The 13,322-nt window shown below is 29.2% G+C and overlaps 1 protein-coding gene across 2 annotated transcripts; it reads right to left on the bottom strand.

Annotated features, from left to right (window-relative positions):
• Positions 1 to 6,044: 6,044 nt before the first annotated feature.
• LOC135926607 (mitochondrial fission 1 protein-like) lies at positions 6,045 to 7,165 on the bottom strand. 2 transcript variants are annotated; one of them, XM_065462535.1, is made up of 5 exons: positions 7,025 to 7,165; positions 6,849 to 6,963; positions 6,732 to 6,811; positions 6,591 to 6,696; positions 6,045 to 6,266 (listed from the first exon to the last, which is right to left on the bottom strand). In XM_065462535.1, exons 2-5 carry the CDS (start codon positions 6,943 to 6,945, stop codon positions 6,175 to 6,177), a joined length of 375 nt encoding a protein of 124 aa, XP_065318607.1. In that variant the 5' UTR covers positions 6,946 to 6,963; positions 7,025 to 7,165; the 3' UTR covers positions 6,045 to 6,174. The 2 variants fall into 2 exon arrangements, with proteins under 2 accessions (XP_065318607.1, XP_065318606.1); XM_065462534.1 differs by lacking the exon at positions 7,025 to 7,165 and having other exon boundaries at positions 6,849 to 7,016.
• Positions 7,166 to 13,322: the final 6,157 nt, after the last annotated feature.

Raw genomic sequence — 13,322 nt, forward strand, 5'->3', positions numbered from 1 at the left:
CCCGAATTTGAAATATATTTTAAACCAATAAAGAAAATTAATGGTACCAAGTCTACACTATGTAAATTATATCCCAACACAAATATTTCAACCTCAATGTCCAGCAGTTCAAACTTAAAAAAGCATTTGAAGGTTAAAAGATGAATTTTTCTTTAATAGAATAATATTCTTTCATAATATTTTGAAAATCTTAATCATGGAATTAAAATATAAGTAGGGCTGTGCCGTAGAGTTGTTAAACGCTATTTTTAAAAGTAGAGCGCTCCCGCTATAGCTATTTGTCAAAAAAAGTAGCTCGCTATTAGCTACTATTTTTTAAAAGTAGCTCGCTATTAGCTACTATTTTTTTAAAGTAGCTTTAGCTACTTTTTATAAAAAAAATTTACAAATAAATTTTTTATTTTTTGCTTATAATGTTTTTGTATAGTAGATATATAAAAATCAACATTTATAAATATTAAAATATAGTTAGTTTTGATTATAAAAAAATCATGTAATAAAAATAAATATTTATGGTAATTTGTTGCATTTTAATAATAAAATCATTTCAATTTTATCATACCCAAGTCTAGAGTGACGATCAGAAAGTATAAGTTTTGCCTTACTAAATAATCTATCGACACTAGCACTTGAGGGTAAGAGCGTATTTAATCTTATATACATATTTTTAATATAAGACAGATTATCAATAATTTTATTTGCAAGTACATCTTAAGTCTGGCATCCTATTATCATTTTGAGGGCTAATGCCACAGATCTTCTTTTTAAAGTCCTGGGGTCGCCAATGGCCTGTGATTCCCAAATAAGCTCAAAAATATTTAATCAGATCAATTTATAAATATAAATAAGTTTTTACCTTCTGATATGTGTCCAACTATCTGCCGTGGTACATATATAAGATATTTCTGATAACTCTACTATTAGAGCATCTTTCATCATTTTAAAGTTATCTGCTATTTTATTCATTAGTGTATGGCAGCATAAAATTGTTGTACCAGGGTATAGAGTTTAAATCATCATGGTAAATAATGGATTAAATTATAAAATCAACAATAACTTTATCAGCCAATTTCTGAGAAATATTGTCATTTGCATTAGTAATTAATTTGGTTTGAATTGAATTGTTCTTTTTGGATGTAGAGTCGCCTTTACCAAAATTATTTAGATGTTTCTCCATTTCCTTAAAACTCATGAACAGTCTTATAAAATAAATATTATTAGAATGTAAAAATGGCAATTTACCTTTAGGTGTTTCTTGAGGTTGTAGCTACTGGATTGATTTGAGTAAATATTTTTTTTTACATTCAAATAAATTTGAAGCCAGTTTTGGATTATATATTTATTTTAAAAAAATTTCAAAGGGAATGGGAAATTTGTATTACAGTTATTAAGATCATTTTCTTCCCTGGTATCTTCGTTCTATTTCATTAATATCATTGTTTGAATCACTTTCAACAATTTGGATATCCATATGCGATGACATTTTAAATTATTAACACGTGATTTAGGTTTATAGTACAAATGAAAATATATATTACAAATTGATTTCAATTTCAAAATTAAATAATAAATCATAAAAGTTATAATTAATTATGATATTATATTTAAATTTTCATGTTTATACTTATCTTCATTATATTTTTTAAAAGTAGCTAAGTAACGGCTACTTAACTACTTTCAAAAAAAGTAGCGCGTTAAAAAATTAAATAATTACAAAAAAAGTAGCCGCTATTAACTATAGCTACCAAAAAAGTTAGCTTGTAGCGCGCTACTTTAACAACTCTGCTGTGCCGATTTTAAATATCGGATCAGATCGGCACCGATATTTAGCGTTTTCCAAAAATATCGGATCGAGCTGATACCTATAAAAATCCGATCTGATCCGATCTTTTTACTTTACTTTTTTTTATATTCTATGTTATGTATATTAATTTTACATTATTATATTTTCTAAATAATTTTTTTTAAATAATGCAAATGCACAACACCCACTATAACTTTTATTCTTTTTAAAAATAGATTAAAGTATTTTAAGAGTTTTTTTATAAAAATAGAAAGGAACACCCAAAATTTTAATTATTTTCAATCTTGTTAAATAATAACGCAAATTTTATTATTTTTCCTTTAAATAAAAGAATTTTTTTAAATATGTTATCTGAATTATGGAAATACTTTACAGACAAAGATAATTTTGCAAAATGCGTTATCTGCGGAATCATCTGAGTTTAAGTGTAGTACGGCAGGGGATAGTGATAATCCATATCGTAGAAGTTGCCAGAAAATCTAGAGGCTCTTGCATTTATTTTAAAAAATCTAATATATTATAATTTTATATATTAAATACAATTTTATAATTCATATCAACATAAAATGGATATATTATCAAATATATGTTTTAATTGTAGTCTTAATTGTAGAAATAAAAAAAATTAAATGCATAATTTGATTATTTGCATAAAAAATATTGATTTCTTAATTACATTTGGTTCAAAGGGGGATGGTGAAAAATCAATATAAATATAGAATCGGTATTATCAGTATCGGATCGGTTTTGTAGCAATATCGAATAGGTAAAAATATATGGATCAGGACAGCCATAAATATAAGCAATTAAATTATAGGGGAGACCGGGGTTATATTGTCCATAAAAAATTGAGAGGCTGTGAAAAGGAGGAGAAATAATTTATCAAAATAATTTTGATGTTATTTTATTCTTTATATAATTATCTACGGTAGAAATTAATATCTAATAAAAAAATATAATATATTTTTTTAAATTTAAATTTAAAAAAATGAAAATTTTTGAGTCATGAAAAAGAGACGGGGGATGTATTATCCTTTTGTGGGGCATGTTTTAGACTATCATTTTCTAAGCATTTTATTCATTTTTTTTCATATAAAAATCATAACAAACATGTAATATTAACATACAACACATTTATTACATATAAAAAATGGATTAAAATCACAACATGATCCATGTGCCCATAAATGACAATCCAATCTTCATTATGGTGGTGAGTTTGATAGTTTTTGTGGCACACTAAACAAAATTCTTTTTTGCCAGCATTCATATTTAAACTTTTTTTATTATTGGTTTGATTTTTTTTTCAAATTATTAGCCCTAGATCTGGCTATTTTTTTGTAAGGTGAAGAGGGGAGGGAGAGTCAATAGAACTATACCACTGTCAGAGCACAGCTCAATGACTTCAATAGATTGGTGAGATTTATGATTATCTAATATAAGCAAAACTTTTTTATCTTGACTGGGCTTAGTGTATTTTATAAAATGATTTTAAAAATATATAAAATCTTCAGCCAGCATCCACCCAGAACCATTAGACACGCCAATGCATCCTACAGGGCCATCTCTTAAATAATGATCATAAAATTTTTCCTGGGATATATAATAGGTGGAATAGAATTTCCTAGAGCATTGACAGAAATTGCCAAGGTCATAAGTGTACCACATTCTGATGTAGTAATTGCCACTGTTTTTCGCCTTTCCTTGCAATAACTTTATTAGGCCGTTGAACTGTTGTTAATCCTATGAAAATATTAAAGATTTGCTATCATATATATTTTAATTAACCAGTTTCATCCATATTATATATATCACATGGTAGAAAGTTATTTTCCCTTGTGACAGTCAAATAATTATTAAAAAATAAATCAACCATTTTCATATTAAAATTGGTAGCCCTGGCTATACTTGTAGTCTCTGGTGTTCTCAAAGAAATAGTTGGATTTCTTTTAATAAATGCTCCAACCCAGTCTTCACCAGCTGATTGAGTTATTTCACAAGATTTTGGTACTTGTAAACTATACCTCTTGGCCATTTGATAAGCTAAAACTCTAACCTAAATTTAAACATAAGACATTAAATTATTTATATATTAAGGCAATCTAATTAAAATCCTAATTCTTAAATTTTATTCTGAATTTATTTAATAATTAATATAATAAAATATATCATACATAATTAAACCTCTAATGTATAGGTAAGAACCAAAATATGTTTTAATGCATGATATAATTTAATGCTAAATCAATGAATAAATCATTTTAAAATTAATATACATGGCAGCATCATTTTATTTTAAATATATATCATACACACATAATTAAATCTTTAATATATAGGTAAGATATGATTTAATGCATGATATAATATATATAATGCTACATTGAATAAATCATTTTAAAATTAATATTAATACATGGCAGCATCATTTTAAAATTAATATATATACATGGCAGCATCATTTTATACATAAATGGCAACATCATTTTATTTACATATATATCATACACACTTAAATAAATATCATTCTAATGTATAAGTTAAATTCTTACTTTAAAGTATTTTAAAATTAATAAAGATGTTTCATTAACATATAATGTAAATAATTTTAAAAAATTTCTCAAGTTTATTATTATTTAACTAAAGAAATACCATGGCATAAATTTAAAGATTATAAAAAAAATCATTTTACAGAGATATATGATATAACAAAGGATTAAAATACTTGATTAGGGCATAATCCTGAAAATAATCTTGATCCTTTAATTAAATAATCTGTTAATTTAGCTTCTTGAATAGGAGAAAATACTGATCTGTAAAGATATCGCTCTTGAAAATCTTCATTTCTTTTGAACAATTTATTATACCTCTTAATGCTTAGTTTCTTAAATATATACTAATTTAAATATATAAATATACCTCACATAACTTAAATTCGTATTCATGGTTATAACTGTCAAAGGTATCTTATATTTCAGCATTTGAAGAATACTTGTCTTTTGATTATCATTATTTTCTTTGTTAGTTTTTCTAATATATGTTCGAACCATTTTACAAAATCAGAACCAATATTTTAATGAATGTATGTAAAAGGAAAAGACGCACCCCGCTAATACCTTCCCCAGGTCCACAGGATCATTTAAAAATTAAATTTAGAATATTAAAATAACATAATGATTGTCAATATTTTTATATATGATAAAATGGAGATTTTTTTATCATTTAGAATTTATATTAAGTCTGAACAACTTTTATAAAAAAAGTAATTCGTGAAAATGTAAAATTTAAAAAAGTTACTTTGGGTATGTTGAAACTTAAATTTGCATTTAAAATTTTTCATGAGCAATTTTGTCTGAAACAATTTTGGACCTACTTAAGCACCTTATTATAATACATATTTGGCTTAAATTACAAATCTTAAACTTTATTAATTTTTATATTTGAGAAGGAAATACCTACCCCGGGAACACACTATCCCCGGTCTCCCCTACTAAAGTATTGGGCTTGGAACCAACATTAAAAACCCAAGATTAACAAAATATTGGTATTGGTTCAAAGTATTATATTGAGTTTTTTATATCTTCTATTTCTTGTTTTAGTATTGCTATTGGTTTGACTATAATTGTTAATAAATTTAAAGAATAAAAAATAGTAATTTTAAAAAACTTTGTTTAAATAATATATTATTGAAGTATAATAATAAATGAATATAAAAAAAAATCTTATTTTGAATCATTATTTTTATGTTCCCTGAACCCAGACCCAAATCCTAGACACGGGTCCTTTCGAATTTTATTCATGTACCTGAATCCTTTTTTTTTGTTGAAGGGTTCACATCCCTGGTTAGGAGGCTGAAATTTTGACTATTTCTTAGTTACATTGATCTTTTTTTGCTTCTAACTTGTCTTAGCTTAAATAAATTAGTTACAAATTTTATGTTCATTTGTCCAAGCAAACTAATTTGGAATTTTTATGTTTGAAAAATAGTTTTTTTTTAAATTCAACGGTAAAATTATCAAGTAGAAGAAATTTATAAAAAATCTCAAACCTTATTTTTATATATATTTTTAAAAGTATTTTAATGACATGATTCCAAAATTTCGTTGGTTATTAAGAATGATTCTGTTCTTTTTTTAGAAGGTAACAAGAAATGTCAAATTTAGTAACATTTATCATAATGAAAAAAATTGTGCATAAATAAAATTTTAAAAGAAGTATATTTTGAAAAATAAGAATGAAATAAGATGTATATATGGTTTATTTATTTATATATTATTATTTTCAAGACAAATTGTGTTATACATTTCTATGTTATAATAAAATTGACAAGTAATATATTTCTTTATACAATTTATAATAATGTCTTGGAATCAACGTTTTTTAGCTAATGCAATGCCTAATCCTATTAAAGTTCCAGCTAAAAGTGCTCCTGCTCCTACTATAGCCATCCCTAATAAACCGTCTATATTAATAATTATTATTTAAATGTATATTTTTGAATGTACTGCAAACTCTGCAATCTGAATCATTATTTATGAATAAATGTGTTTAGCATAAGTATCTATCTATCTATATCAAAATCTTCTACCCTAATATTATAATAAATGTGTTTAGCATAAGTATGTCTATCTATATAAAAATCTTCTATCCTAAATACAATATTATAATAAATAAATTTTAAAAGTTTTTTGTCTATGCCAAACAATTTTAAAAATGTCAAATATGAGTGCATTACCAAGTCTTACATATAGTTATAAAAAAATCTAGTTAAATTTTAAATATAAACCTTCTTTCATTTGCTGCCTTATTTTAGCTTGCAAATCTTCTACTTGTCTATTGTTGGGCTCCGCTTTAAGAATACTATTTGTAAACTTGAGGGCTTTTTCATAATTCTGAACAATATTTATTTTAAATCTTTTTTTTTTACTTTTAATTTAGTAAATGCAACTGCTAAATAATAAGCATAATCTCTTTTCCTTTCAGAATCATCAACAGTTAGAAATAGATCTTAAAAAAAATTTATATATTAAAATTTATCTAAAACTTTCTAAAATAAAGGCTCCTCTTTCCCAGTTATTTTTATTTCCTGTCTCAAGCAGGGCTACTGCTTGATGAAATTGAGCATCATGATCAGTGGTCATTTTATAGATGTAGGTTTTCTTTAAAAAATAAAGTGACAAACAATAACAAATAAAATTTATGTATCATTTAAATATTTACATTTGATTGATATCTGCTATGTATCTGGAATTTTGTATAACTATAATGGGATTCTTTTAATGTTTTGTATTTCCTAATAAATTGATAATATCTCAACTCAAGGAATTTTCAACTGAGGGAGATTTTTTAATTGGATGAAATATAATCTCAGACATTTTGGTGAAAATCAGATGATTATATTTTTATTAGGAGTTCGTGTTGAATTCTTATCTTTTTAATAGGGGTTGGCCTTCCCATTAGTGGGAAAAAATATATGATTGGTATTTTATGTAATTCTGCACTTTGGTATAACATATAGAAAAATAAATTAACTATACTTAGGCAAATCATGAAAGACCAACATTACGATATCCTCCTTTTACAGGAGACCCACCTTAAAGTAACTGAGGTAAGGAACTTCTTAGATTACACCTTATATTGCAGCTCAAATGCAGAACAAGTATGGGCTGGGGTGGCGATTATGATACATAATAAACTAATAAGATTCGTAAGCTTCAACCCAATTTCCAGCCGAATATGCTGCCTTACCCTAAACTTAGGATACAAAAAAGTCCATTTGTTTAATATATACGCGCCTCACAATGATAGCGTTTTCTATATGGAATTGGAGAATGCCTTAAAGGAACTACCGCATCTGGATGGCATCATTCTAGCAGGTGACTTCAATGCTTCGGTAGGTAAATCTAAGAACTCTTCCTGCCTTGGAAACGCCACATTAATACAAAGCACGAACCCCAACGGTAAAAGGTTAATAGAAATCTGCGAGCTTTTCAACTTGAAAATTGGAAATACTTTCTTCAATCATCCAACTCATCATATCATGACTTACAAGAGTCCTTCCTTTGGCACTACCTCACAGATAGATTTCTTTGTAATTTCCACTAAGATTTTCAAATGGGTGAAAAACATCAGGGTAATCAGTAAACTAAACCTTGCACTTTTTACGGATCATTATCCACTGGGCTGTGAACTCAAAATTAACAACAGTATCTTCCCAAACCACACTAGACAGAACAGTCTCACCACTGTAAACAACATAGCTAGGCAAGACTTGGCACAACTAAATGACTTAGAGGTGAAAGAAGAGTTCGTCTCTAAATTAACATCATGGAGAAACACAGTAAATGGCATGATAAACCCAAATCTGACCTGGAAGGACATTAAGCTGAATGTATTAGGTAGTATAACATCATGCTTAAGACCACGCACCAAGCGCAGAGAGTGGCTCACCCCTTCAACAATACAAATAATTAAGAATCTTACAACAAATATATCCCACCATCAATTCGCAAGACATCATAGGAGGTACATTACTCACCGCATAAGAGCTGACAAAAGACTGTTTATTGCTAACTTCTCGAATTCTATCCAATTCAATTTTGATAATAATAATATTTATAAGGCCTTCCAATCTCTAAAACTACTCACCACCTTTAAAACCAATCCTTTACCAAGACTACAGTTAAATAACAACAAGATTATAACTGACCCTAAGGAACAATTAGACTTATGGATAGACCACTACATGAACCTCTACAAAACGAGATGGCCTAGACCTAGATGTGACTACCCCTTCCAATCACCCAGTCAGAATTTGAACAAGTCCGATATAGTCGGTGCCATCAAACGTCTAAAAATGCATAAAGCTGCTGGAGCTGATGGAATTTTTGCAGAACTCTGGAAGATAGAGGTAGACCTAAGTGCCAGCTTACTACTTCCCCTCTTTAGGGAGATTTGGAATACGGGCAAGTTTCCTAAGGAATGGATGACATCAATTATACTAAACTTCCCTAAAATAAAGTCCCCAAACTGCCTTAAAGATTACAGAGGTATTGCACTGATTCCAGTCACACTAAAAATGTTCACATACATCATATCAGTCAGGATTAAACCAATCATTAACAGGTTCCTTTCTAATGCTATTACATCATACAGGAAGGGCAGAAATATTACGGAGTTGACTATGGCACTTAAGGTCATTCTGGAAAAGGCCAGAATGCATAAAACCCCCATCTTTGCCCTGATGATTGATTTAAGTCAAGCCTTTGACTCCATAATTCAGAATAAAATATGGCCCTTGCTGGAAAACATTGATATAGATAAACATCTGATAGCGCTAATTAAGATAATTTACGACAATCATAGCGTAGTTCCTCAGCATCTAAATATGAAGTCGCAACCTTTTAAAGCAAATAGGGGCCTCAAACAAGGATGCATCCTTTCACCGATTATTTTTAATGTAATAATGAATGATATCCTAAATAAATCCTTTAAACAGGAATATGCACTCAACACATATTACAGTGATCAACAACACCTCAATTATATGCACAACTCTTTAAACTTTCTATGTTATGCTGACGACGTATGTATTCTAGTCAACTCAGAATACAAATTAAGAAATATTTTATCATTATTTGTCAACAACTGTGATGGATATGGTTTAAGAGTAAACTACACAAAAACCAAACTGATCACCTCGAATACTGATGCGAGTCACTTAAACCCCTTTAACTTTGAAGGTAATACGATAGAATTAGTGTCAGATTTTAAATACCTAGGAACCAGGATAACGTCATTAGGCCTCACCTTTTTAGATACTAAATCGAGAACGAATAATGCTAGACTCCGCTATCATCAACTGTCGAAATTATGGTCATCCAACCAAATATCAACTAATTTAAAAATAAATTGTACCCATTTTTACCTACGGCCTGGAGACTTGGCAAGACTCAAAAAGTTCATCTGAAATATCTTTGATGCGAAAGAGTTTTCTGATAGACCTTTTGCAATTATTAAGCTTTATAAATTGTTTCATGTTTACATTCAGCTCCATCACGTCTTTTATTGCTTTGTAATACCATAACGATTTATATTTAGTATACTGTTTCCCTTTATGTGTATATAACCAAACGATAGCATCATGTGCAAGGTTGTGATCTGAATTTCTTATTATATGGGCTAGGAACTGTATCCGACGTTTTTTTAACGTAATATTTATCGAAGTGTGGTTAGATTTCCTCCAGAGGTTAGAGTTAGAGATGACTCTGGGATAAAAAATACCATTTATAGTTCTCAGACAATTATTTATAAAGGATCGAATGCGTCTTAAGTCAGTCTTGTTAACTTCCCATATGTCACTTCCATATAATAAAATGGGGATAATAGTAGAGTTGAATAGCCTCAACCTCCTAAAAACCGATATTTCCTTAGACTTCCAGATTTTCATGTACATATGGAACGCTCTTTGGCTTTTTGCGTTCTAATCTTCATTTCCTCTTTACATTCTCCCTTGTTATTGAGCATCACACCCAGGTATTTGATATTATCTACTTTTTTGATAACGTTCCCGCCTACCAAAAGATTTTGGAGTGGTGGTGTATTTGGCGAGGAAAGAATAACCGTTTTATTGAAATAAATTTTTAAATCAACTCTGAGGCTTATGGTTTCGATAAGGTAGATCAGACTTACAGTCTCTTCAATATTTTTTGATATTACAACAATATCGTCGGCATACGAAACGATCTTATTAACAAAGTGAAAATTTTCATTAGACCCAAAGTCAGCCAAGTCTGCAGCAGCATTTACCTCCTTTATGACTTTATCTATTATGATGTTACAGAGAAGTGGTGATAAAGTGCAACCTTGTTTTACTCGCTTTTTTATCTTGAAGGAGGGTGATATTTTATCGTTTGTTTTAAAACATGAAGTTAATTTGGAATAATGATTCCTTAAGATGGAGATAATATTTTGTTCGATACCACACTCTGATAGTGCTACCCATAAGGCGTTATGGTCTACATTATCGAAGGCCCTACTAAAATCGATAAAAGTGTAATAAGACGGAATCCTGTATTTCCAGCACTTTTGCATAATTATTTTCAGCGATAAAATAGGTTCCAAAATGTTTTTATTTGGCCTATATGCACAGATATATTTAGAAAGAAGAGGGGGTGTAGAAGTTAAGATCCTCTTCTTGATGAGTGTCATAAAGACTTTCGATACACAGGAGGTCAGAGCTACTGCCCGATAGTCCGCGAATTTCTTAGGTTCCTTAATTTTCGGGAAGTTGCACAGGAGAGATTTATTCCATTCTGTCGGAGTTTTCCCACTTTCCCAAATTTTGTTAAAGAGAGCAAGGAGAAAAGAAGAGATTATGTTCGGGGATATTTTTAAATATTCAGCAGTAATGTTATCCAAACCCGGAGCTCTATTGTTCCGTAGTTTCTTTACGATGTTTGAAATTTCATTTGAAGAGAAACCAGCCGGGGATATAATTGTATGAGAATTCATAGTAGTTAAAGGAGTAGCCTTGCGGGAGTCTAAAATCGACATATAATGATCCAGCCACAGTGCCATTTGCTCATCTTGGTCTGTTATGGTTTTCCCATTCGCTAAGACAATCATAGGAAGTTTCACGAAGCAACTGGATTTGCAGAAGTACTTTAATTTTTTATATGCATCGTAGATCCTGTTCTCTTTCATATCTTTGTCAATGTCAGCCGCCCTTTTAGCAATAAAAATTCTCCTATCTTTCCGTAGTAATTTTTTAATGTCTTTCCATAAATCAATGTTAGAGCTGTTCGTCATTCTTAGTTGATATATCTTCTCAAGAGTTTCATCAGACATCCATTCTTTCCTAGATACAAGATTTACGTTTGGCAGTCTCTCATAAGATTCTGCTAGTTCTTTCTTAAAAAGTTCCCAGCAAACTTCAACGTTTCCATTTCTGGTAGCATTAATAAAGGTTCCTTTTTTCGAAATAAGGGATTGTTCAAAGAGAGTTTTGTTTCCTTGCAATAGAAACTTATTTGCTTTACGTGGAAAAATTATATTGGACGAGGTAGCATTGACGGCCATTAAGTTAGGAATACTATTATTGTGATATCCCCAGATGTTTTTTATTTTTATACTGCAATAACCATCTTATGATCAGATATGTTAACCCTGGTAGATGCTTTAACATCCACAAATCAACTATGAATATTGGAAATAAAGAAGTCAATTTGAGATATCTGTCTGCCCCTCACAAAGGTATATTTGTTGATATCACGATGGCAGAAAAAAGTATTTTCTACCTTAAAGTTTTTGTTACTGCAGTAATCTAGGAATTTTATGCTGTCTACATCATTAGATTGTTGAATGGCAGCTTGCCCAATAACTCCTCTACTTATATATTCACTGTCTTTTCCTATTTTCATATTGAGATCACCCAGGATTATTACGTTATATCTATTTGAGAGGGAGTTTAATATATTCATCATTTCTTCCAAAAAAATTTTCCTCATGTTCCTATTAGGTGGGGCATAAAAAATCACAACAATAGTGGGTATAAACTTGGTATTCAGATATAGAAGTCCACATCTCTCCGACACAGGTACAAATTTTATAATGTATTTATGTAAACGTTTCTTAGTCAAAAAGGCGATTCCGGCCCAACTATTTGAAGTGGTTCCCGAACAAAACATCTTATATACACTAAAATTTGCCATACTGTTACCTGGGCAATGAGTTTCCTGGATGCCTATTAAATCTACTCCTTCTGCTTCCAACAATCTTAATAGAACCGCCAATTTATTATTTAATCCATTTATATTTAATGAAGCTATTTGTAACTTTCCTGCGAATAATTCCTAAACAAACCAACCGTGAGTAATATAAATACAGAAAATATATAGAAATTTAAATTAAAAAATCATACCTTGAAATAAATTTAGGCATGAGTAATGCGTGAGTAATATGGATACAGAAAAGATATAGAAATTTAAATTAGAAAAATCATATCTTAAAATAAATTTAGGACAAAAAACAAATACTTTGTCCTCTATTTAACCTACCATGCTTAGATAATTCATAAAGAAAAATAATTCCAAAAAAACCCCGCTACTAATAGTCGAATAGACTCCTATTTCTTAACATTTTAATTCTAGTGGTAGAAAAAGTATAATAATACATTGTTGATCAAGAGAATGTTTTACAATATGACTTCGTTCAGTTTTTAGGACTACCACGATTTTAGTACAACTAAAATTCTAAATATCTAATCACTTAAGAAACCATAAAATTAGTAAAAGGATGAAAATTGCTCTATCAATGTATTCTAATTTGCATAATTTTACTGATAACTGTTAAGATCAGGAACAGTTAAATTAGAGTAAAATTTCAAAGAAACCTGTTTAATAGGGCAAAAGAACTCAGGTTTAAAGGTTAAAGACTTTATTAGAATAAGCCTACAAAAACTGCAGAAATAAGAGGGAAATACAAAAAGTAGACATAAGGCGTTATCTTAGCATCTACT

The sequence above is a fragment of the Gordionus sp. m RMFG-2023 genome, chromosome 3, assembly GCF_954871325.1.
Source record: "Gordionus sp. m RMFG-2023 chromosome 3, tfGorSpeb1-WG-v2, whole genome shotgun sequence".
Classification (NCBI taxonomy): Eukaryota; Metazoa; Nematomorpha; class Gordioida; order Chordodea; family Parachordodidae; genus Gordionus; species Gordionus sp. m RMFG-2023.

Excerpts from the sequence above, each read along its gene's own strand:
- LOC135926607 (XM_065462535.1), bottom strand. The coding sequence starts at position 6,945 with ATGACCACTGATCATGATGCTCAATTTCATCAAGCAGTAGCCCTGCTT. Across the intron at positions 6,697-6,731 it reads TTGCATTTACTAAATTAAAA|AATTATGAAAAAGCCCTCAA; the intron begins GTAAAAAAAAAA and ends AATATTGTTCAG. Across the intron at positions 6,267-6,590 it reads AAGGCAGCAAATGAAAGAAG|ACGGTTTATTAGGGATGGCT; the intron begins GTTTATATTTAA and ends TTATTAATATAG.